This window comes from Coffea arabica, chromosome 10e, assembly GCF_036785885.1.
Source record: "Coffea arabica cultivar ET-39 chromosome 10e, Coffea Arabica ET-39 HiFi, whole genome shotgun sequence".
NCBI classification, from domain to species: Eukaryota; Viridiplantae; Streptophyta; class Magnoliopsida; order Gentianales; family Rubiaceae; genus Coffea; species Coffea arabica.
In genome coordinates, this window is record NC_092328.1 from 48,456,325 (window position 1) to 48,481,853 (window position 25,529).

At 37.9% G+C, this 25,529-nt stretch overlaps 4 protein-coding genes and 1 long non-coding RNA gene across 5 annotated transcripts; 2 read left to right on the forward strand and 3 right to left on the reverse strand.

Annotated features, from left to right (window-relative positions):
• Positions 1-141: 141 nt before the first annotated feature.
• Positions 142-4,843, reverse strand: LOC113712334 (argininosuccinate lyase, chloroplastic). Its single transcript, XM_027235704.2, has 7 exons — positions 4,282-4,843; positions 3,572-3,835; positions 3,347-3,463; positions 2,367-2,515; positions 1,530-1,821; positions 1,160-1,324; positions 142-744 (listed from the first exon to the last, which is right to left on the reverse strand). The coding sequence occupies exons 1-7, from the start codon at positions 4,651-4,653 to the stop codon at positions 487-489; spliced, it is 1,617 nt and encodes a 538-aa protein (XP_027091505.1). The 5' UTR covers positions 4,654-4,843; the 3' UTR covers positions 142-486.
• Positions 4,844-6,317: 1,474 nt separating this feature from the next.
• Positions 6,318-10,798, forward strand: LOC113712335 (uncharacterized). The gene is made up of 3 exons (XM_027235705.2): positions 6,318-6,691; positions 7,589-8,211; positions 10,088-10,798. Exons 2-3 carry the CDS (start codon positions 7,740-7,742, stop codon positions 10,135-10,137), a joined length of 522 nt encoding a protein of 173 aa, XP_027091506.1. The 5' UTR covers positions 6,318-6,691; positions 7,589-7,739; the 3' UTR covers positions 10,138-10,798.
• Positions 10,799-11,756: 958 nt separating this feature from the next.
• Positions 11,757-17,102, forward strand: LOC113712330 (protein NETWORKED 2A-like). The gene is made up of 3 exons (XM_027235699.2): positions 11,757-12,153; positions 12,847-15,585; positions 15,660-17,102. The coding sequence occupies exons 1-3, from the start codon at positions 12,060-12,062 to the stop codon at positions 16,922-16,924; spliced, it is 4,098 nt and encodes a 1,365-aa protein (XP_027091500.1). The 5' UTR covers positions 11,757-12,059; the 3' UTR covers positions 16,925-17,102.
• Positions 17,103-17,283: 181 nt separating this feature from the next.
• LOC113712333 (uncharacterized) lies at positions 17,284-23,397 on the reverse strand. The gene is made up of 6 exons (XM_027235702.2): positions 23,110-23,397; positions 22,795-22,990; positions 22,324-22,410; positions 21,150-21,518; positions 19,510-19,663; positions 17,284-18,691 (listed from the first exon to the last, which is right to left on the reverse strand). Exons 1-6 carry the CDS (start codon positions 23,178-23,180, stop codon positions 17,589-17,591), a joined length of 1,980 nt encoding a protein of 659 aa, XP_027091503.1. The 5' UTR covers positions 23,181-23,397; the 3' UTR covers positions 17,284-17,588.
• Positions 23,398-25,034: 1,637 nt separating this feature from the next.
• On the reverse strand, positions 25,035-25,472 carry LOC140015388 (uncharacterized). The gene is made up of 2 exons (XR_011822024.1): positions 25,333-25,472; positions 25,035-25,241 (listed from the first exon to the last, which is right to left on the reverse strand). It is a non-coding gene; the product is annotated as an uncharacterized lncRNA (long non-coding RNA).
• Between the last annotated feature and the right edge of the window lie 57 nt (positions 25,473-25,529).

The following is a 25,529-nucleotide window of genomic DNA, read 5'->3' on the forward strand; positions in this document are numbered from 1 at the left end:
AAAATTACCAATTACCTACCAACATAGTCCTCATATTGGCAGCAAAAGTTATAGTCCTATTATCGGCAGCAAAAGTTGAACACGACCTCCTTTTGACAAAAATGTTTCGTCCTTAAATGGAATTAGTGAAGGATAGGAGAATTGGAGGAAATGATCACCGAATGTTATTCCTGCAAAAAGTGCCAGGGAGTCTTCCAGAAAAGCATCTAGAGGTTAATATGACCTCTTCCTAAAATGGCTAATTGTTACTTCAATATATTTTTGTAAAAAGCAGCAAGGCATACAACATGGCGAGTCTAAATTAGGCAACAAAATGAATCACTAGATTTAGTACTCATCCATAAAAATTCCAGATCGGGAATGCTAAATTTGGAACCAGTAATGAAGTAGCATCCGTCATAGCTGGTTTTGACCTTGAGCTGCCTGCTCAGTTCTGGAAGTAATAATTTGGAGATGACTCGTTCTCATATTTTATAGGCATCACAGCTATGTTTCTCGATTTATATCAAGCTTGGCTGCCCAGTAGCCTAGCTGACTAGCAACACAATCCGAACCTGTTGAACCATATGAGCTGAATTTCTTGACGGCATTCTCCACTCCAAGAAACTCATAGACATCCTCGTCAAATGCAGGACTTATATTCTGAAGTTCCCCGATACTCAGGTCCTGAAGTTGACAGTTTCTTGACACACACATGGCAACTGCCCTTCCGACTATATCATGAGAAGTTCTGAAAGGAACGCCCTGCAGACAAATTCCAGATTGTCAAAGGAGAGGAATTTATATTATATAGTCTACCAACTATTAAACAAGAGAATAGATGATTTTCATGAAAACGCTGAGGCTGCTTGCAGAAGCATATGCCGACGCCACTTTAATCATTCTGATTGTTGTCAAAATTCAACTCATCCAAGGGAAAAAGCAAGAAAAGGTAATCATTCTTCAGAAGAGCCTCATTTTTAATACGAGTATAAGAATCCCAATGTCCAGAAAATTGATGCTTAACTAGTCGCATCGACTCTTCAGATGTAGATTCTATGAACCACATACTCAATCAGACATTTCTCAACTTTCCCGCCTCTTTGGTAAATGGTATTAGACATCACAGAAGATATCCCTAAGAGGATAACAGTTACTGAAAATCTTGTACAGTATTTACCTTTTTAACGAGGTAATCTGCTAGAGTGGTGGCATCAAGATGACCCGCTGGTAAAGCTTTTTGTATTTTCTGCTGATTAAAGGTAATATTCTGGGCAAACTCGGTTGATACCTCAAGCATTCCGATTATTGTTTTGACACTGTCAAATACAGGTTCTTTATCTTCCTGTTTGGGGTGACAATCAAATAAAATGCAAGATTATCAAATGATAGGTACATGTTGAAATCAAGGCAAGACAAAATAGGCATCAGCTCTTAAAGAAGTATGTTATGACAAGTAGTCTAATAATAGAAAGCAAGAAGCATGGTATCAAAGGGAGGTGATACAAGTAGACCATTAGCTTGTATAACTGTAGATGAACAAGTTTTACCTGCAAATCGCGATTGTATGCATGTGGGAGTCCTTTGCACAGTACAAGAAGTGAAACCAGATCTCCTATTACTCTAGCAGATTTTCCACGAACAAGTTCCATTGGATCTGGGTTTTTCTTTTGCGGCATTATACTACTTCCAGTAGAAACTGAGTCACTTGGGATGAGAAATCCAAATTCTTCTGATGCCCACAATACCCATTCTTCTCCAAGCCGAGATAGATGAGTGGCCATGATTGAATTTGCAGAAAGGAACTCCAAGACAAAGTCTCTATCAGAAACTGCATCAATGCTATTTCAAATAACCGTGTCACCAGTGGTACGAGTACAGGATATCAGGTCAAGGATTACACAGCAAGCATGAAAATCAACTAAACCTGAGAACAATATAGATTGTGCTCATGGTATAAAAATTAATCAAAATTAAAAGATCAAGAAACTTTTGTCAAATTTGGATTGAAAAGTAATCAATTTTTAAAAATGTTCCTGGAACTTTTTTTTTTTTTTAAAAATCAGCAATATCAAAATGACTACAATTTAGCTACCCTTCAGTGAAGAAGTAAAACCAGTTCAATAGTTCTTCAGTATTTTAGCATGATAGTAGAAAGAGTTGTTTTTGCCAGTACCAAATCCAGTGGAGTAACAAGCTTTCCAAGAAAAAAAATTGTCCCTTTATATTCATTCATTCATTCATTTAGTTATTTTTTAAAGTCTGTGTCTATCACCAGGATCTTCAATGGATCTAAAAAACATCAATAATTTGTATACTGAATGATTACTTGATGAGAACCTCATAGTTCTATAGCAGCCAGAATCAAAAGCAGATTCAGCTAATACCTGTTTCTCAATGGAGCAGTGAATCCCAAAGCTTCAGAAGTCATAAACCTATCAATGGGAAGACCAGTACCAGCTAATGCACATGCACCCAGAGGGCAGAAATTCATCCTCACTTTACAGTCTAGTAAACGGCCAACATCACGTTCAAACTACAGTTCACCATTGAGTCTTCAGTAAGTTGAAGTACAGTTTGGTTAAACAGTAGAAGTTCTAAGAGATGAATATGAGAGTGTAGTCTCTTTAAGTCACTAATCAAATGAAGGTCATACAAAAAAAACCTAAGAACTGGAACAGCAAATTTAGAACAGCAAAAGCTGAGAAAAAAGGAATGAAGAGTGTGTATACAAAATAACAAGTGTTTTTGGAGGTGGGGGTTGTTAGGAAGGAGGGGAGACACAATAATACTGGCGCATATGTTTTAGAATCCTGATCATGGCATATAACTATTGACAACAGGCTGCCAATCACCTAAAGACAGTTAAATAAAAATTGAAAGATGTGCTATTTAAAGCATCTTAAATTGTAGTCAAAATATCATGACTTTCTAAGTCTAACAATTTCTGTTTTGGTATGATAAAGGAATAGCTAAACATTAAAGTGTTCTTCTTCCTATCAGCTATCATGTGTGCACAACAGTTGAATGGAAGAAGCCATCCTTTTAATAGGTTCAGGATTCTATGTAGATTTTTGTGAAATAATTAAGTCCAGATAATTTTGCAGTTAAATTACTTTTGGAATAAGATTGGTAATAAGTCAGAGAAACTGTCTGGTGGAGGCTTCAGAGGTCTTATAGGAGAAAAACTACTAGAGGCCTTCAGATGAAGCTCCATTTACTAGGGTTCCCAAGGACAAAAGGGGATCAGGATATCTGTTTAATGGAGTTCAAATTCTCATTCATTAATGAAAAGTTCCCAAACGAACGCATCACACAACTGAAAAACCATCAATGATCAATAACTGCAAGTTCATGAAATATATACCTGCTCGACATATGCTAAGAGAAGATGCTGCAAAAGAACAGGTTGAGCCCTTTGCAAATGGGTATATCCAGGAACTATCAATCCGTCATTCTTCATCGCAAGTTTCAGCAGTGAAACCTGCAATATTTGAAGTACAAATTTGACCAATCACGAAGTTGCTTAATTGCAAACTATAAGCTGCACACGAAATCAAAGAGAAAAAGATAACCAAGAAAGTCATGCAACCTGAAGGCGTCTAATGCATGCAACAATAATGTCTATATTGTCACGGCACCATAGGCGAAAGTCAGTTGAGACTTGGTCATTCCTGCTCCTGGCTGTATGGAGCTTCTTTGCAGGTTCACCAACAATATCAGTAAGTGCTGCTTCAATGTTCATGTGCACGTCCTCCCTATCGGTCCTCCACACAAATTCTCCTGCTTCAATTTGCCTCTCTACCTCATCAAGACCTCGTAAAATGCTATCCCTGTCTTTTTCGCTTATCAATCCCTAAATATCAACAATATCCGTCAAAGGACACATTTTTATTCAACATCTCTACAAAAATTGTAACTTAGTTCCCGCAACAACAAAAAAAAAATTGTAAAACTCAAAATCTCAACCTACTGGCAAAGTACTCCTATATAAAGCCTTGTTTGGATTGCGGTTTTCCATCGAAAAATTATGTCGTTTTCCGTGATCACATTTCCCTATTACCTTTTTTCCTCACATACGTCAAATCGCTACAGTAATTTTGCCATGAAAAATCATGAAAAATGCAATCCAAACACAAGTCTCGCATACCTTTTTTACTTCGCCATTTTTTCTTGTTAAACAAAAAAAGAAAATCATCTAAACATTCTGCAAACGAACACCCGATAGAAAGGGATAACAAACCACGGCATTCAAAAATAAATTAAAAATTTAGGAAAAAAAAAGAAAATTCAAAAGAGGACCTGGTGAGCTAGCATGGAGGCATGAGCGCGACTGCCCATAATGTCATGTTTGTAAAGAGCTTTATCAAATGAGATTGATTCAGTGAAGTTTTCCACTGCATCAGTCACACTCTCTTCGAACCTCCCACCCCATAATTTGATTTCCTTCTTCAATGGGCCGTCGGTGCTGGCGGAAGCGGCGGAGCTGCTCATGTTCTGGGCGGCGCAGGGGGTGGTTCTTCTGTTTAGTTTGGTAAAAGAGAGGTTTTGGGGTTTAAGAAAGATGGGATTTTTATGGAGGTTATGAGAGCGTTGAACTGGGGAAAAACTGGGAATGGAAGCCGAAGATGATGACAAAGAGGAAGAAGAAGGGGAGACCAACAGTGTCTCCATTGTGCGGCGGCCGGTGATTCGCTAGTGTCTGTGCGGGTTTATTGTGAGGGACAAATCTGGGTATTGCATTTAATTAATCAACCAAAAAAAAAAAGAAATTCATTTAATTTTATTTTATGGGAGAAAAGAAGATCTTCTAATTTTACAAAGAGAAAGAGGAAGAAAACAACTCGAGAATTGAATCGAAGTCATTACTGGTAATCATCAGCTCACATATCTGAGATGCATAAATAAAATACATTATTGTGAGCGTTTGTAAAACTACTGCTCTTATCGAAATTAAAATCAAGCTAGCTAAGATGCAACTTTGCTTTGGTTCTTTGGGGAAGACATGAAGCCTTCCTTCCAATTATCTGATTAAGAAACTCAAAATACATTTCCAAGTCGTACTCAGCATGGAGGTCATGCAAAAATAAATTGAATCGAGTCGAATTTTGATCTAATCAAATTAAATCTTGATTTAGGTTTATTAATCTTGAATTTCAGTTCAAATTCGACGAGCTGTCAATTTAAAATTTGAGTTCGAAAAAATAAAAAATAATTATTTTATTTTTTAAAAATAAATAAAATAATATTTTTTTAATAAATAATAAAATATTAAAAAATATATATATATAATTTTACTATTAAAATAAAATATATATATATTCGAACTAATGAACTTAATATTTTAAATTTAAATTCAAAAATTCGATTTGATCATTCCAAACTCGACTTGAACCGCTCGCGTTTGCAGTATTGGTCATATCACATATGACCCACCCAACTATTTTTGCAGTATAAAAAATAAGTCAAAAACTAGTTGCTAGCAGTGTCACATACATACATGGAGGAAACCCCATGCATGTTTTCCTGTTCTTATCAAGCCCTAGTTCTCATCCTGATGATGATGAAAATGTAATGAAACCCCACCCCCCTCCTCCCAAACACAATATTTTTAGGAGCATTGAACAAGCATAACATGATATTATTGTGGTTATGTTTCGTCATAGTATTAAGAGGACACCCTAATCAAAATAATAAAAAAAAATAAGACAATTCATTAATCAAATAAGTACGTCCAATCTCCCTAAAGCACCAAAATGCCTGACAATTTATTTTTTGTTATTAAATTATAATCCTCATTTTTATTTTTATTCTTTTTTTAGTTCGAATAGATACCCTAATCAAGGGAAATGATGAATTGGACGATTCGAAATATGAAATATACAGGAGAGATCTCAAGTTCATACCCTGTCACTAATACTTTAAAAAAAAACTCTAATCAAGTTTCGAGACTTACAGGCTTTTAAAAAATCGTAACCAACGAAAAGAATAACATATAGTTCATTAATCAAATAAGCACCTCCAATTTCGCTCAACTGCGATGGGAGTCAAAATCTTTGTTGATTAGGCACAGAAATTCCGTGCAATTTGGTATACTATTATTGTATGCTGTGTAAGCATAATGTATATGAATAAAATATACTATAACGCATATCACTATGGTTGAGATTCCAAGAGGCTTGATATACTATTATACTTGACACGTAGAATAACGGACGGCGTGAAACACAATCGTAATGGGTGTCCGGACGAAGCAGGTTACGGATCTGAACTAGGCGTAAGTGTCTGACCATCATTAATACTATAATATTATTTTGAAAATTCTATCCATACTGAAAATTCGGCAAGTTTATAGTAGATTTATTCTGTACTACTGACTACTCTCCTATTGGCTATTAGTCTATTACTATTACTAATGGAGTATTGCGCGGGGAGCTTGCCTGAGGTAGCCTACTACTGATCAGCGTACAAGAAACCACCTCTGGGTTGGTTTGGGTTGGGTTGGAGGTTCTGCCTCTGTCTTCCTTTCTCCTCCTGTCACACGTTTTTATTTCTCTCTCCCCAAGACTACTTATTTCTTCGCATCACATCCAAGACTGAAATTTTAAAATTAATCCTCCCCCCCCCCTCTCCTCTCCCGAACCCACCTCAGAAAAACTATTCAGAAGATTTGGGTTTACTACAAGCTTTCATCCCTGTTTTATTTTACAAGGTACATACTTTACAAGGAGCCCTTTATCTCCATGTACACGGAAGTCTGTATTTATTTATTTTTCTGTCTTTTTGCTTGTCTTGTACCTCTTGGTGCATTGAATCTTTCATCTACATTCGAATTCTGATTGAGAAGGAAAGTATGTGTGTTCTCTCTGACAACCCTCGTCGGGGTTTTGCCAAACCTTCAATTTGTATGGAGTATTTAAATTTCACTGGATTCGTATCTTTTTTTTGCTTGTTCAATTTTTTCCTTTTTTGCTTGGTTTAATGCATTATTTATTGATAAAATATTGGATTTTTACCCATTTATAGCGAAATTGTGAGTTCAGGGTGCTTAAAAAAATTTAAGGGATGTGATTTTAAGGCGAGAAAGATTAATGTGCTCAATTCGGGAAAAGATACTTCATGGCCGCTTCGTATGGCTTTTTCATGGTTTTTAGTAAGTAGTTTTTGACGAGGACGTGTAAAAATTGAATTTGTCTTTCTTTTAGCAGTTTTCGAATCTTGTCTGCTACGCAATAAAGTTATTAATACCCTGAATTTTCTGGGTCAAATTTGGTTGTTTATCTCTTGACCCGTATATGGGAATGTTTTTAGCTGTCACGTTTTTACTTTTGTTGCTGTTGAATGTGTGATGACTTATCTGGATTGGTGGAGGATATTTTCGAAATAGAGGAAAAGTGTAAAAACAGTAATATGTACCTTCGTGGAAATTGGTGGCCCTGATTTAGGTTAAACTAAACGAATCAACTCTTATGATCTACGGTCTTCTTCACATTTTAATTGATCTTTAGCTGATGCATCTGTTTTACGTCGATGCAATTTTGTCTTGGTTGTTTCTTCGAAGGTTGTTGGTGTCAATTCTTTAATGTAACTGTAATTTTTATTGCTACAGGGATAAACAATACTTTGAATATTCTGCCTCGCTGTCCAGATTCTTTGACAATAAAAGTACATTGTATCCACCTGGATTTTCTCTTCTCAATTGATCAGTCTGGACTTTAAGACCTGGTTGGTGTAGGAGGCTTCTTGGATTTGGGGTAGCCATGGCTATAGCATTTACAAATGTGTCATGGTGGTTGTGGAGTGGAAAGCAGCATGAACATGAGGACCCCAAAGTCCCCAATGGAACTTCTGTGAATCCTTCACCGGATCCCGGATTGTGGGAAGCGGATACTGTAAAGTTTCCTCTGGTTCACAGGGGAGGTTTGGGACCTTCTCCTAGACGAGTTAAGAGAAAATGGCATAGTCGGGAGGCGAGGAAGATTGACAAGGAGTATGATGTTGTTCTTGTCCCATCAGATGGTGGATGCCTTTCAGGGTCTGATTCCGATGATTCGGATTGGTCAATCGGATGGCTGGAGCCCCATGGCCCTGCCTTCCGAACCGATGATGATTCAGATGATAGTTTTGCTGTGCTGGTTCCTTGTTATGGACGTGGCCGGGGAGAACTGGAAGAGAATGTGAAGGACAAGATTTTGGACACCATTGGAAACATCCCTGATCTGTATGCTACAGGTAAGGAGCAGTTTCTGGTGAATCTGGTCCCTTGAAATTGTTATTGTGTAACAACACCATAAATTTCTTAGAGAAGTTTTTGCCTCATAGTTCAATTGAAAGTTGAACATTACATATCGTCCCTCTCTTGGACGCAGGATAACATACTAGTGTACAACTTGATTTTGGACCTTTACTCACAAAAGTTGTGGTGGTGAATAATGTGATTGGCTCTAGAAAGTCATTAGTTATATGATCCAGGGGAATGAATGTGCTATTAAAGTTGCACTGTATGGAGTTAGTTGGATTGCCCATGATTTCAAGCGAGATGTATCAAGAGCTAAATGAAGTATTCCAGGGTGTTTTGTGGAAAGTTTATATGATTGAATACTCGCTGCGTAGAACTCCATGATAGCCTATGAACGCATAAAATGTGGTTGCATGGAAAGTTTTGAAAGGCAATTGCTATTATTATTGTCTTTAATCTTTGTCTGCCTAATTACGGTATAAAAACTTTTCATAGAAAAAAATCCAGGTGCATGAAATTATTTGCTTTCATACTCCTGTAGCTCTGAATGGTATGATGTAAATAGGAGTTGACTTGTTATTTTAGTACTCAGAAGAATTTTTTCTGTTACAAACAGTTTGCTGCATTATTTCGTAGTCTGTCAAATGGATAAGATCTTTTGCAATTATAATCTCTTTCTGCTCTTGTTTCCTGGGCATCCTACACTACTTGCAATTTGTCTCCTTCCTTCACTACCCCGGTGATCTTTCAAGGACAATTGACAACATGAGAAACTTTTCACTTTTACTGGTGTTTAATGTAAAGTTGAGAGGACAGTAGCAACATTGAAACTTAGCCAAGCAGATTTACTTGTTTGTATCTCTTTTCATTTATTTTGTTTAGGGGTTTTAGGAGCTCAATTAGTATGATTAGATGCAAAGATGATCCTTTTTTTTTTCCTCTGAATACTTCAAGTTAGTCGTTACAGATCTAAATAGATAACCACATTCCTTCAGTTGCACAAATAGTTAACTACCATATCAAGTACTCACATCAATTATTGCATTCTTGGAATTGCAAAATGTTTGATGACCATGTGAAGTGATGACATTGACAATGGTGTACAATGATATATGATTTCCTTTTGGCTTGCTTAAGTTGCAATGTTGTCACTTAAGGCTCCTTAAGTTTCAATTAGCATTTTAGGCCTCATTAATCTGGTCAACTCCTAACTATAAAGTATTTTGTAGCTCTAGAACAGTGTGGGATTTGGAAACCAAATGGTACCAATTCAAGACTGCTTTCTTCTGAAAAGAACGTCATTAATGTTGGTAGAAATGGCAATCTTATTGGTGTGAATAAATTATAAGCTTTTGCTTACTACTAGTCTAGAAGTGCAAATCTACTTACTTTACCAACAAAATTGAGTGTTGAAATTGGGATGAATGCTAGACTTGAATATAGTAACTTAGTCTGTACGAGTCATCTGAAAATGACATGTCAGAACTGGTGATGAAGGATTTATGTTGCAAAGCCCAATAGTAAGAATTCATGATGAAGGATTTATGTAGCAAAGCCCAATAGTATAAGGTTATTTTGTGCATTGATCTGAGCACAAAATGAATGAATTAAGTCATTCTTGTTATGAATGCTGTTCGTTGGTTTGATACAGGTCATGAAGGCACACATTACTGCATGATATGAGGGGAAACCACGTGTCTGTGATTTGCCTGTATTTCCGCAAAAGATCATTTGTTTTGTCAAAATGTTTTCCTCCCTAGAAGTACAGCCCTAATCTGTGCTTGACAAAGTTGAATAAATTTTCTGCATCATTTACCCCGAGATGGAATTATCCTAATTTTGAATTTTTTCTGTTGTTCTGATATGCAGAAACCAAGAATTATATGGAGCAGTGGCTTTCTTCTCTACAGAACAATTGACATAAACATGCCCTCGTGTGAATCTCCATATGTTATGCTGCACTTCTGTCCCAGTGGATTAACTTATAATGGGTATTAGCCTAAACATACTAGTACTGAGAAAAACTGGAAAATAGAGAAAAAAAATAGTAAAAAGCTGTAAATTATAGTACAATTAAGTTCGGTGATTTGGTACTTTATTCACATTGGTAGTAGGGGAGGAGGGTTGAACTTATTCTGACCTAGGACAAAAGGAAACGGAAAATAGGGGGATGATGATGTTTCCTTATTTGGGGGATGCTGGTTGCTGAGGAAAGCAAAAAAAGAAGGGGGACAAGGAAGGAAGAGAAACAGAAATTGACTCTTTCTGTCTAGGAGGTGATACGCTTGTGCACTTCCAGGTCCAGGAATTGGCAAGGAACTTTATATTTGTTTCTAAAACGCCTGAGATTATTTTTCAGACACAGACTTGTTTTGAAGGGGAGGGAAGAAATAAGAAAGCTTTGCTTGTGTCATTCTTTGATGTAAATAGTTTTATACATAAGTTTGGCAAGTCGGATGGCTGGACCAGTGATCTTTTGTACATTTGTATATATGTCAGGTTGCAGTTTGAATAAACAAATTCCTGTAAATAATTGTAGCGTTCTTGGTATCATTATTGCAAAAGGTAGCTATTTTTTCATTTGCTAATGTTGTTTTTTCTGCGAGATAGCACTGTAGTTTTGTACCTTGGTGATGGCTTTAAGCACTGCAACAAATCCCCTGTACCATTCTTCATTTTCGTGGTGAATTATTGATGCAGCTCTCCTGATAAAACTTCAGATTGGCTACGGTATGGTTCCTCATGATAGAGAATTTTGGGCTAAAGAAAACCTGTTGTGCAATAGTCTTGCAAGATTCAACAGATCCAGTTACAAGTTTACTCCTCTCTCACAGTGATCGACCCAGAAATAGAGCAGTTAATCCGATACAAACAGTGAAAAGCATTTAGAACGTGAGGGACTAATAGTCATTTTAAATAGCTAATGGATTTACCTGTGTCTGTCAAATTGGTCCTTTAGTTTCCGAATGCAGTTACTTTGGTGGCCTTTGATCCGACGGACCAATTATATCAAATCTGAGTACAACTTTACCCAGACTGAAAGTAGATGAGGGTCCAAAACATGGTTCAAAGTCTCAGCTTAGATCAAGACGACTCGGCCAAGTCGTCATCGGAACAGATCTCTTCGGTACGATACCGGAACGAGATGGCTCTGAAATACTTGATTCGTTGAGAACTTGGTTGAGTCACCAAAAATTTGATCGAGAAGTCTCCGATACGAATAGTCTCGGTCGAGTTGGTCTGAGTCAATTCGTAAACTTATATTTTATAGATTTTCTTTTGCTAATATTTAAAATATTTTTGTTTAGCATATTTTTGAATATTATTCACAAATTTTAAAATATTAAATATTTCAAAATTTGCATCTCGTCAAGACCGTGATCGATATACCGAGACCAATGTAAAACAGTTTTGGCCGCGACCACGACTGCGATTTAATACTATTAAAGATGAAGAAGCATCAAAGGTGTAATTTACTAAAGAAAGAAAAAGGAAAAGGGAAAAAAGTCAATGGCTGAAAAAGACATGCACGCCTCATATTCCATTCTAGGACATGCCAAATGTGACAACAAATTAGCTGATGGATTCCTACATTTGTGCTTTCCGCTTATTTTGACGAAGGATGCTCCCCTCCATTTCTGCCCAAAATCAAGCCATATCATTCCCCCAAAAGCCCAAGATTGTCTCATTACTAGTTTTTTCCCATTTTGTATTGATTATATTTCCTCCTAAACAGTGATGGGTCGATTTTCTCTTGCTATATTTTAGGTGAGACAGCAGAGTCAATGCATGTATCAGAGGGATTTCGAAGGGTGAAGAGTCATAGGGAGAGAGAAGAAGAATGTTGCATAGAGCAGCTAGGAATGCATATTCATGGTGGTGGGCTAGCCATGTTAGAACGAAGCAGTCAAAATGGCTGGACCAAAACCTACAAGGTGAACTTTTTCAACTTTCTTAATTGTGTGAACATGTTTTCTGTTCGTATTTCTATACATGCTAACCAGGCTTTTGCTTAGAAGTAAGGGTTTTCCTAAATTTGCATGAACGGCAGCATAGAGTCGTCCATTTTAGCACATGAAACAGTCTTTATTTTTGCCTATTAGCATGGTTCACAATGAGGAAAAACATCAAGGTTGTGTTAAACCCCTTCGGTTCAACTTGCCTATTAGCACTTGAAGGAATTCTGTCTGTAAGATCATTGTGAATTAGACAATGGGTGTCCTTTTCTTGATTAATTAAAACAATTATGAATAAAGATTCCGAATAGTGATTAACCATTGACACTGTGCTGTATGGTACCTTTTGAAACAGTCAAATTTTAGGATTAACAGGTGTATAAAGATGGTTTAGGTGTTGTAAACTAGCACCTACTGTCACAGGGTACATGGATTGCTGTAAAGTTATTCAATTAAACTATTTCGGAAAGGTCTCCAACCAATTCATTTACACTCACTAAATTTGCATAATAGCAGAAGGAATCAGCACATTTCGTAATCTAATGTGTACACCTGCTCAAAGATGGTTAATTTAACTTTTGCACAGTGCCTTTTTATGAATGATCAATTAAAGGTTGAACGGATTCTTTCTACTATTGAAGGGCCTTTAATTCTCAAACTACTTGTTTGCAGATATGGAAGAAAAAGTGGAGTACGTACTTAAAATCATTGAAGAGGAAGCTGACACGTTTAAACAGCGGGCTGAAATGTACTATAGGAAGAGACCAGAGCTCGTAAACTTTGTTGAAGATTCGGTCAGGAGATACAGAGCTTTGGCTGAGAGATATGATCATTTGTCAAGAGAGCTGCAGAATGCCAATAAAACCATTGCCTCTGTCTTCCCTGAAACTGTTGATTTACCGATGGATGACGATGATTTTGATGGACAAAACTTGCCTGTGGCAGCGATGCCTTTTGATAAATTCAACATCCTCTCCAACTCCAAGCATCCACCTCCTGCCCCTGAGATAAGTATAGCAAAAAATAGTAGTGTTAGAAAGAGAAATGGCAAGATGCCAACTAGACTAATGTCAAGGAAGGGGTTGCTGAAGACTAATGCTGATGATTCAGCAGCTGCCGGTCCGATATCAGGATTGAACAAATCTGAGGCACTTCAAAAAATTGACAAGATTCAAAAGGAAATTTTGGCCCTTCAAACTGAAAAGGAGTTCGTGAAAAGCTCATACGAGTCTGGGCTAGAAAAATATTGGAACATTGAAAACCAGATAAGTGGAATGCAAACAGAGGTCAGCAACTTACAGGATGAGTTTGGGATTTGCAAGGTTATCGATGATAATGAAGCTCGAACCTTGATGACTGCCACAGCCCTGAATTCATGCCAACAGGCCTTAACCCAATTACAAGAAAAACAAGAAAAATCAGCTGAAGAGGCCCGAGGGGAGAACCGAAAACTTCAAGAAACCCGAGAGAAATTCAAGAGGCTAAAAGAGAAATTTAACAGCAATCAGGCACGTCAGGAAGTGTACTTGGAAGAAGAAAGCAGAACGAGCCACAACGTTGGAGCGTATAAGCAAGATAAAGAAGTAGACAATGCTGAACAGAACATTATTCATGACGTTGAACCACTGCAGAAAAGAATAAAGGAAGAGTTGCAGCTAAACTTAGCAAGTCCTCTGACCATGTCAGAACTTGCAGAGAAAGTTGATGAACTCGTGGATCAGATTATAAATTTGGAAAGTGCTGTATTTTCTCAGACTGCTTATGTAAAGAGATTAACGTCAGAGACATATGAGCTCCAGACACACCTTAGAAGTTTGGAAGAGGAGAAAGACACTCTGATTGAAGGTTCAGACGGCATGAATCGGAAGATAAGAGATCTTGAAGAAGAATTGCAGAGAGTACAAAGACTCAACAAGTGCATTCAAGAAAAGAACAACCGCCTCCAAGATCATTGTGTTGAAGCAAGTTGTAATCTCGATGATCTTTCTGAAAAATTGCTGCATGTGAAGCTAGATGAGGAGACAGAGAAGTTAACTTTATTCAGCAAAGATACCCATGTTCCAGGTGTCAATCCAGGCAAAGATATTCTTCGTAATAAGAAACACGCACAGAATGTTGAAGAAATTTTTCATGTTGTGAACATTCAAGCAGAGAAGCAAGCCAGCAAACCGGAGCAAAATAGATGCAAAATCAAGGAGATAAACTGTCCTGTGCAATCCAGCTCAAGCAACCACCGTGACTGTATCCTGCCATATAGAGAAGTGAAATCCACTACAGATGCCAGTGCAGGATTAGAAGTTCAAGAAATTCCTTCCTGCAGCTCTGTGGTTCTTCAACGTAAGGTAGAGAGTGATGGTATCAAGGGTGACAGCAACTCCACAAGTGCTGAATCAAACGGTTGTCTGCTGTCCAATCAAAGCCAAAACCAATTTACTTCCCTATCTGGAGCTTCTCTTGATGTGAATTCAGAAGAGTGGTTTGGAGAAGCAAGAGATGGGATAGGTCCTGATTATGGCTCAACAATTATGAAGAACAGAGTGAAATTTAATCTTGTGGATACCAGCACTTCTGAAACGGCAAGAGACGAAAGCTTTTTCCAATTAAATCAACAAACTAACAGTGATGATTTTCCCACAGCACAAAAAGTAGCTAGTCCAGGTGCCAATTCACAGAAAAAGTGCAGTCAAGATGAATCTGTGAGTCCACCTGACTATCACATTAAGCCTCTAGAAAATGTGACAATGGAAGAAAAAGTGCTGAAAAAGGATGCTCTGGTGCACAGCAGGTCTTCCATATGTGGAAAGGGTATAATGTATTCAAACCAAGGTGATCACCTTTGTGATAAACCAATAAAAGGTCCAATGAAAGATGTTCATAGCGACAGTTCTGAAAGGAGGTCAGCAGAAGAGGGTTGTGGTACAGCTACTTATCAGTCTTTGTCTATTGAAGGGCACATGAAAGTAGAATCCAGCCCGGATGACTTTTTTCTCTCCAACAGGGATGATTGCATGGATGGTTACTCATTGAAAGATCGAGTGGGAGATCTTCTGGATGCCAATCTAGATAAGTCAGATAACAATAACAACATCCAATCAGCTGCCAAGAACCATCCCAGGTCATTTAAGATAGAAACAGGTGGTGATCTTTCGACACCGAGTGCTTCTGATAACAATAGGGACATGGAGGAGGATTATTGGAATACCGCAAAAGCCAGCAGAAATTCTGGAGAGTCCAGACTCAGTAGCCAGCTTAATGATCTTCCAATGAATAGTCAAGTGAAAAGCATTTCAGAAACCAGTCCATTAAAGGTGCTTGCTGCAAATGAAGATAACAGAGCTCCTGACATCTCACCCACCTCATCAGAATTGGCAACTGTAAAGGACCAAAAGATGTACAGCTTTCCGGATCAAGGTACATTTACCGTATCGAATAGAACCATTTTGGTTCTGTCTGTTTCTAGGCAATAACCTTCAACTATCTTGCAGGCAAGGATCAGGAAGCAAAGCAGCAACAGGTGTTCCAGCCACTTCAACATGATCTCAGCGGGAACCAAGATGAACTTGGTGTAGGGGATGACGATCAGCCTAATTGGAAAGAGCTGTTTTTGAGTGGGTTAGATGACAGAGAGAAGCTTCTATTGCAGGAGTATACATCCATTCTTAGGAATTACAAGGAAGCAAAAAAGAAGCTCAATGAAGTGGAGAAGAAAAAGCGAGCTAGCCTTTTTCAGTATTGCATACAGATAAAAGTCCTCAAGAGTGCTAATGCCTCAAAAGATGCAAAGATTGAATCATTGGAGAAGAAACTGAACTTGCTTGGGAAAAAAAAAGATGCAGCTGTTGATTCAATAGAAAGCAGAGCCTCAGCCAGCTACCATGTCTCAGCTGAACAGAATTTACTAACAGAGCAGAAGACTCTTGCAGATATGGTAGGTGCTCCAACTCCTCAGTCCATGGATACTAGAGTGGAATCGCCTCCACAAGAGCAGCCAAAGATCTCCTTTGTGGAAGAGAATGGAGCCATCAAGGTTATTAACCTAGATGAAACTCAAAATCTTTCGGTTGTTGAAGAAAGAATTCGCACAGACATTGATGAATTGCTGGAGGAAAATATAGGATTCTGGATGAAGTTTAGCACCTCGTTCCATCAAGTACAAAAATTCCAAACAACTGTCCGGGATCTGCAAGCTGAGCTAGCAGAAGTGAAGGCAAACAACAAGCACAGTGGAAGCACAAACCATCAATTACTTGTATCAGAAATTCGTCCAATTTACAGGCACCTGTCAGAAATACAAACTGAGCTAACTCTATGGTTGGACCAAAATGACATGTTGAAAGATGACTTGGATAACAGGTTAGCCTCGCTGTCTGGCATACAAGAAGAGATCTTGTCAAATGCAGGGTCAAGTGCAGAAGAAACTGAGCTGAGTGACTATCAAGCAGCCAAGTTCCAGGGCGAGGTTTTGAATATGAAACAGGAGAACAATAAGCTTGCTGGTGAACTGCACTTGGGTCTGGAACGTGTCAAAGTCATCCTGGTTGAGATTGAAAGGACACTTAGAGACCTGGATACTGAGTTTGGAGTTGCCGCAAGAAAGCAACAACCTAGGAACTCACCGATTCGATCCAAAATTCCGTTGAGGACTTTCTTGTTTGGTGTAAAGTTAAAGAAACAGAAGCCATCATTCTTTGCTTGCATTAGTCCGTCATTGCAGAAGCAGTATAGCGACTTAAAAGCTGTACAGATATAGAGTTGTTGCTTCACCTTCTTTTAGGATTTGATGGTGTACATTAGTATTATAGATTGTTAGCATTCTATGGTTATACCGGACAAACAAAATCACGGGAAGGCCACCTCAATCACCCGTTACTTGCTCGATAGAAAACATTTCTGAATAGCTAATATGATAGCATAATCCTTCTTGTTGAGATATTCTTCAGTTATAACTTCTTACGGGGAAATCCAACTCGCAAGACAAGAGTAGAAGAATAGCACTAGCAGAACCATCTAATTGAAAAGTGAAAACGAAATTAATAGGGTACAACTGCAGAAGTCAAAAGAGGCATAGAGTAACTGAGTCAAGCCCAAGCTTGATCTGAGGAAAGGGGAGATCAAACATTTCCTCCAATATAAGAAATTGATGAAACGAAATATACCCTACTTATGTCAGAACGCCTTCAACTTATTTACAAACTAATCAAAGAGGGCTCCACTATTCACAGATGAAAAGATACCAGAAGTCATGAATTCACAAGCCTTTTCTATCTAACCTGACAGTAACTGCTTCCTGCAAAATTACATACAATTCAGAAAGGTGGGGAGAGAGGAATAATAACATCGGCCAACAGTCATTCCACAGGTGATTAATTCAGGCGAGCAAGCTATTTTTCACTTCGCCCCATTCTAAAAGCTTCTCATTGCTTTAAATTTGCTTGTCCATCATTTCCATCCAAATCCATGATTAAGCCCTCTTCTCTCTTTGCCATGTTATTCTCAAACATTTCCTTGACGGGTTTATCACTGATGCATTTAACTGGCATACCCATCACATCATCCTTCCTTACGCTGTCAAATGTGGTTGAGGCCTGGTTGTCAGTTGGACCAAGATGACCATTGCTAGCTGCCATACTAGAGCTTTGTGAATCAATCAGATCTCCTGCTTTTTTGTTAAGAGCATTGGCTGAAGCAGAGACCTCATCACCACTGGCATGCTCTTTCAATATTTCGCCCATAACAGATGCTTGACCTCCCTCAGCCTGATCACTACATAAATTCTCTGAAGCACCCTGATCCTCTTGGACTTGATTTGGTTTAGTATCAACAGAAACAGCAGTCAGATCTCCTTTCATTTGTTCATTGGACCCGTCACATTTGAAACCAGCTTGATTTTCTTTAAGAAGCTCTTTTTCAGAATTGCACATAAAGGTACCAAAATCCTCAACAATTTTTGACTCGAGCCTTGAAACAGGGCCAGGCACGGCAACACTTTTTACTTCAGACGGTGCACTTAATTCTTGAGCAGTGCCAGCTGAGTTGGGTTGATTTAGAGGTATTGCAGGTTTTGAAGATGTGCCTAGGACTTGCTGAGTACCACCATTTTGTGAGGAACTTACTGCAGCTGTTGAGTAAGTGGAAAGTGGTTTTGAAGCCAGGCCAGTGCGGATGAAGTGCACATTGCTGGGCAATGAATTTGCATTGCCTGCCATGGACGATTTGAGCACAGAACCTCCGGGCATGATATGGACAGCATTCTTAGATTGTGCAGCCTTGAGTAGTGTTGCAGCATCTGAAGGGGTAGCAATTCGGGCTCCAGCAGCTACTGCTGCCGCTTTAACCATTGAATCCGAACTAATAGTAGATTTTGTAGAAGGTTTCTTGGTTGTAACTCGAGATTTTGATGATCCAATTTGATGCCCTGCAGTTGACACAGAATCATGTTGCAATGGTGCGACAATGGATGGAGTTTCATTAGAATGAGGTGGTCCAAGTTTGCTGTGTGCAACATTTGCATTCGTCCCTGCCATCCAATTTCAACCAGAAACTAGTGAAAGCTTTGCAAAAGTTGATGAAGACATACTGGGTGTAACTGTGATGATGATCTGTTGAATTTAACTGATTAAAAAGTTCAAAAAAGAAAAGCATAATGCTATTCCTACCATCTTCCAAACCGTTGGGCACCTTTGCAACTGAAAATGTAAGATGCTCAACACATTTCTCATCCAATGGTTTGCTCTTTGTTTGTGTTAAAAGAGTTTTGCAAATATCAAACAAATATGTCAGCAGGCATTTCACCTCCTCTTACTCTATTATTCACATAATGAACCTTGACAACGGTCATCCCCAAACAGCCACTCAACTGACAAGTCAGGTGCAATGGAATATATGTCGTTTGAGTTAAGATACAGAAAAACGGAAGGAGATAGGCTTTAAAATATCAAAGAACCATTAATTGTATCTGTCTAATTTTTGGCAGGTTAAAGCAACTCTATAACCAAATCATAGAAAAGCCTTAGCATTTGCAGAATAGGTTGAAGAGCTCATTTGATCTAAAGGTGTCTTGTTTCCCAAATTATGGGAAGCAAGTATTAGCTAAAGGCTTTTGTGTAACTTCACGCACTGGTTTGAAATTGACCATTAAACATACCACTCACAGTTGACAAACCAATATCATCTTTGATTTACCCCCGTCTCCATCCCATCTACTTTACAGTCAAATCTATACTCATTATTCACCATGAATGTAAGCACAAAAAACATAAACTATCTTTGGATCAAGTTCAAGAAATTTTCTTTTGTCATAATTTTCCACACACGTGCACACACAGATATAACTACCTGATGAAATCGAAGGAGATGATTTCAAGGTATCCCCCATAGGCATATTAAGAGCCAGTGACACAGCACGACGGGCAGCCAGCTGAACCTCTGAAAGCTGTGAGCCTGTTCCTAGAGTCAAATTACCCTGTCGTTTCTTGATAATAGCCCACCTCTGCACATATTCATGACCAAGAAATTAGACTAACTGAATATGTAGACCAGTAACAATGCAGAGAACTAATAGTAAAAGTTGTTTACATGATCAGACACATTTTATTAATTTGCATAAGTTTGGACGATGTGACTAGGTCTTCTCTTCACCGAGCATTCACAAACTGTATTTATGTAATACGAGTGCAATGTGTATATCCATCCGCACAGTTAAACTTCTAAATACCTATTCCGTTGCCGGGAATTGAACCCGGGAGACCTGGACAAAATCCAGGCATCCTAACCATACTAGATAACAACGGATTCCTTCACTAAAATATCTTAGTGAAACCATGTAATGAAGATGATGCAAGTCAACTGTTGATGCGTCTTGATCATCAAGTTTGCTATGACCTGCTCAGACAAAACTGTAGATTCCATCATGGGGGCTGAAACGTATCCTACTAGCTTCAATTTATTATCCTGACTGAAATCATTTCCTAAAAAGTTGGCCCTAAACAAAGCAATGTTTGCATCAGAAATTTTGCAAAATCCTCTAACCTGTTTATTCATTTTCTTATACCTTACTTTCCACAGTTTTCATTCTCCACAGGAGTAAAACTCCAAAAGAATACAAAATGTCACCTTACTGAAGGCTTCCTACAAGTTATGTCTTGTATAATTACACTAACAGTCTATTAAAAGGTTTGCCATGCAAATTAAAAATATCTCATATTAAAGCCAAATCCCAACATTCCTGGAAGCCCTGACCAGCCATCATGTAGCAATATGGTAAAAGGAACACCTATCAGGAAACATGAAAAAGGAAAACAAAAAAGAAAAACGGACAAGAACAGATATACGGCAGCAAACAGACCTAGCTATGTATCTTTATCACCAACCCTCAAAACAACTAACTAGTCTGATAGGGTTTTCCAGAAAATTATACTAGATCCGGTATCTCAAAAATTCTCACACACATGATAAATAAAACATCTGAAAAGTTTCACCAATTTGATTGTCTTCCTGATACAACTCGTGAAAATCCTATGTAAACCATGCTTCATCAGATTTCTGAAAATTCAAATGAATCTTTATACAGAAGGATATTCTTCTTTCGGAATTTTATTAAATAGAGCAGCCACTCTTACTGATTTTTGTCTGTGCATGTATTTAAGTTAATTCCCCAGTAACATCCAGAAATGTCAATTCTCTTAAATGCCCAAAGGAGTGCAGTTAACTGACTCTCTTCTGAACTAAAGGCAGACTTGTCCTTCTGCCTCTGAACGAGTTAAAGCTACTCATAATTTTTAAAGTCAAGCTTAACTATGTCATATAACCCAAACAAGAAAACTTTCATTTTGTTAGTAAGGATTTAAGAACATTTTTTGCATCATTGAAGATAAGCCTTCACCATGCTTACATCCAAGAAGATCTGGCTCATAAGATTAAAACAAATAAAAACATACTTGGACCATCAAGGAAACTTTGCAAATTAGATAAAGAACCTGAGATAGTTGTGAGGCTGTTCTATCACTCTTAAAGTCTCCTTTTAAGATATTTGCCCAATTTCCTTCACCAAACTTTCGCACAGCAGCCATAAGTTCCTGATCCTCAGCATCTGTCCATGCTTTTCTTTTCCTTCGAGGCAAATTTGCATTAGCTGCTCCATTAGAATCCAATGCTTCAGCACTTGCGACAGAAGGCAGTGACGGTTTCTGTACAGAAACTGGAACTGTTATGTTCGTCCCTTGCGCAAACACATTACAATGTGAATTCTCAGGAGCTTTGGATGGCTGGCCTTTCGGAATATTAATAGTTAAGGGAGCTTCAACTGTTAAGCCATTGGGATCGCTTGGTCCAGAAGCAATTAATACCTATGCAGGGCAAATTTTCACCAAAAGTCAATCAGAAATATACAGAATGACACATACGCATTTATGCACAGAGTGTACAATAGAAATGTAGTGAAACAAGTGAATATGTGCATTACAGCTTTGAGTGTATAATCAAAATGTAGTGAAACAAGTGAATACATGCAACACCTTTTCCGAAGCACTAGAAATCAATCATAGAGTGTATCTTAGCAGCAAAAACCCAAGAAAAAAAAATCCATCTACATAAAAAATATATACATAGGCCATCAACCCAATTTCTCCATTGTATTAGCCAAATAAGAATCCAATCAGCGTAACCAACCAACCAAATCATTCCCTTTGCTATACAGTCTCAACAAAAAAATAGCTAAGCAGTTTAAGCAGCAGTAGGCAAGATCGATAAAACAAATTTGCAACTGTTTTCAAGCTTCAAAAATTTGTACCATCTTAAAAAGCCTAAAAGTGAAGTCCTTCAAGGTACAGTGTTGAAGCACCTTAAAATCATCCCATACAAGATATACGCCACACATTTAATTCTTTGAATCTTACCATTTTGGACATTTATGTCCCAATAATCGTTGTTCTACTAAGTTCCAAATGTAATTAAATCAAGTCAGCTAACAAGCAAAAAGTGAAAAGTAGCTTTTACATTGAAAGCTGCCAAAACTACCAACATAATGGCCACACATTGCGCAAATACTCCATCTAGCTAAATATTCGCCTGGAGTACCATTCAATGCAAGCATACCATTCAGCATAAAACTGTAAAAAAAAATGCAGGTAAAATATTAGACATCAACTTTACCTTCACACAAGCTGCAGCTTCTGCCATAGCTTCATTACTCACCGCGGGAAAAGCTTCCAAGTCACATTCTAAATCACTATCATCATCCTGCCAAGCAAGCATCATCAAATCTTACCACACCCTCACTACCAACACCCCAGTCCATGCACACAAACAGTAAGTACATCTCTCAGGCATACAAAAGAAAAGCACTGCAGGCCTAAAAACTTTTCACTTTTCCCTAAATCACCACAATACACACCTTTTAGAACACGTAACTACGTCTCTACAGATAAACACATACACAAGTGCGTAACTCAACAGAGGTCAAGCAACATCTTCGACTCTATTGACTGAAGTAATATACATATTCCTCGTCACTTTTTTTTGGGGGGGGGGGGGGGGGGGGGGTGTTGCTAATTTCTTAAGCGCAAGACATCCAGGGCTACGAATTAATTGACCTCAATTAAATCCAAAGCAGCGGTCATTTACCAGAGGTTGAGCAGCAGCATCATCGAGTCTATCAAGCAAAGCGTCGCGATAAGCCAAATGCCGCCAAAGCATCTGGTACTCCCTCGGGTTAGAAATTCCTGTCGTCGACTTTTTCACCAAAACATTCCAATCAATTTTAGAATCCTGCACCTGCGCCACCTCCTGCAGCAGCGTCAGCACCGTCGTCGCCGTATACCTTCATTCACCAATTTCAAACAAGAACACCCGACCCGGGAAAAAAAACCTCAGTAAGGGAAAACCAAATAAAAAAGGGGGGGGGAATGATTTTGGGGAAAAAGAATAATGTATAGAGACCTTTGTAAGAGAGTGGAAATGTCTTCTTCGGTGACGAAATTCTTTCTGGGCTTCTTTGATTTCTCCCCCATTTTGGTTATGGCAAAACCCCAGATAGAGAGAGAGTGTTGTGTGAGAGAGGGAAAGGGAGGGTTTAGCAGAGAAATTGTTGGGGGCCCGGGGAAGGGATGGGTTGTAAGGGAGACGAAGACTACTTTGGACGACGACGTTTCTGAGAGGACGGAGCTGAAGAGGAAAGTGAAAGACAGTTGAAGATCGTGGACGACACGCGCATCCGGAATTTACGACACGAGAACGTGGGGGAGAAGGGAGACTGGCTGCAGTCTAGAGGTGGCAAATCAATCCACTTAACTAAATTTACCCATATTCGCCCATGAATAGATGGGTATGGGTATCTTAAATTTTTGTATATGGGTATAAATGGGTTACCCAATAATACCCATTTATGAAATGGGTATTATTGGATAACCCATCAAACCCAATTAACCCATTTAAAATTCTCTTCCCCTAAATCTCTTCTTTTCCCCCACCCATTTTTTTTTCAAATTTTTCATTTTGTCATGATGTTAACTACTTTTGTTTCATTATTATTATTATTTGTTGGTTTTATTTTATTATTTTGTTTTCTCTTAGTTTGTTAACTTGCTCATTTTTCGGCATTACCAATTTATGATAAATTTGAGCCTCTTTTCTTATCTTTCTAAAATGAAATTTTAAATTTATATATGGAAAAAATGTTAGGGGTTAAAAATTTTTGGATTAAATTTTTATATTAACTTTTATAATACTTAGTTCAAATTTTTATATTCTTATTATTCAATTATTAAATAATATGCAATTTTGTGAAATAGAGTATAAATGAAAAAAATTTGGTAATTAGGCTTATTGAACATTATAAGTAAATATTTAAAACTAATGATGGGTACAAAGAGCGGTATAAATTGATAACTTAGTTTGCAAAAATGAATTTAAATGAATTTACAAAAAATTAAAATAAATGGGTTATAAATGGGTAATTGGGTTACCCAATTCATTTTTTGACTTACCCATTTATACCCATATAATTAAATGGGTATAAATGGGTTGACTCACTTATATCCATTACCCATTTTACCCAACCCAAACCCGCCCAAGTCACCCATTTTGACACCTTTACACTGACGGCGTGCGCGTGAGCGGACAGAAGTTGGGTACTGCTACTCGTCTGCTACTGTACTCGTACCAGCAGTCTAGTAGTGGTAGTAGTGGAATATTAGTACTAGTAGGAGTGTTCGGGGCTCAAGAAATCAAGCTGGTTTCACCAATGCAAACATAGAGTGTAAACGAGTCGAATTGAATCGAGTATTTTATATTTGAATTTTGTTCGTTAAGTAATTCAAACAAAGTTCGGGTTCATTCATCAATTTTCAAACTCTAAACCCATGTTCGTGTTTGGTTCGTTAAGCAAAATTCATGTTCGAATTCGAGTTCATGTTCAACTCGTTTAACATAAACGAGCCGTTCGCGAACATACTCGAAATGCTCGAATCCAAATTATTTTAAGTTTTAAATATGCCATACAAATCATTAATCATTCTAAAAAACAATTAAAGTACTATAAGTGACTAAATTCTATTATTCATTAACTATATAACTAACATTAACATAAAAATAACAAATAAAACCCTCCAAATATAATAGTCTAGCCATAAAATTAACCCCAAAATTTGTCAAATGATAATTATATCCATGTTCGCGAACATTCATTAAAACTTGCGAACATACTCGTGTTCGCAAACGTTGTTCGCGAAATTATTAATCGAACAAAAAAATTCGTTCTAACTTAGGTCATTTAAGATTTCGAACGAGTCTTTCACAAACACGAACGTATCGAAACGAATCGAGTTACCGAACAGTTCGATTCGTTTAACAGCTCTATGCAAACATAATCAAAATACTAATGTTGGATACATTCTACTACTACTTTTCAGCTTTTTGGTCTTCTATTAAAACAAATCTTACCTCTAAATACAAAAGTAGAATCAGAATGTCAAATTCCCACCCCCAAAAAAAAAATATTTTTTTTTTCTGAATGAGCCTAAACAAGAGCAAGCCTTTTATATTCCACGATGTACATTCTCATTCCGAGCTGCCTGTAATGAAGAGCAAACAAAAGATTATGCATGCGCATATCAACTTAGTTGAAGTTGAGCTGCAAACCAAAAGGAACATTTGCGCAATTACCAAACTTGGAGCGATACTCATCAGGAGACATGAACGCATCTCTTCAGACTTTGTTGGAATGCGACCTCTTACCTGCTATACCGTAGACTGTAGCGTGTTCATTATTGTAGCCATTAAAATTAACACCAAATCACCACAATTCAGTTTACTGTTTGCCCAAATCTTGTCCAGCTGTTTCAAGTATAAATTCACGTCCT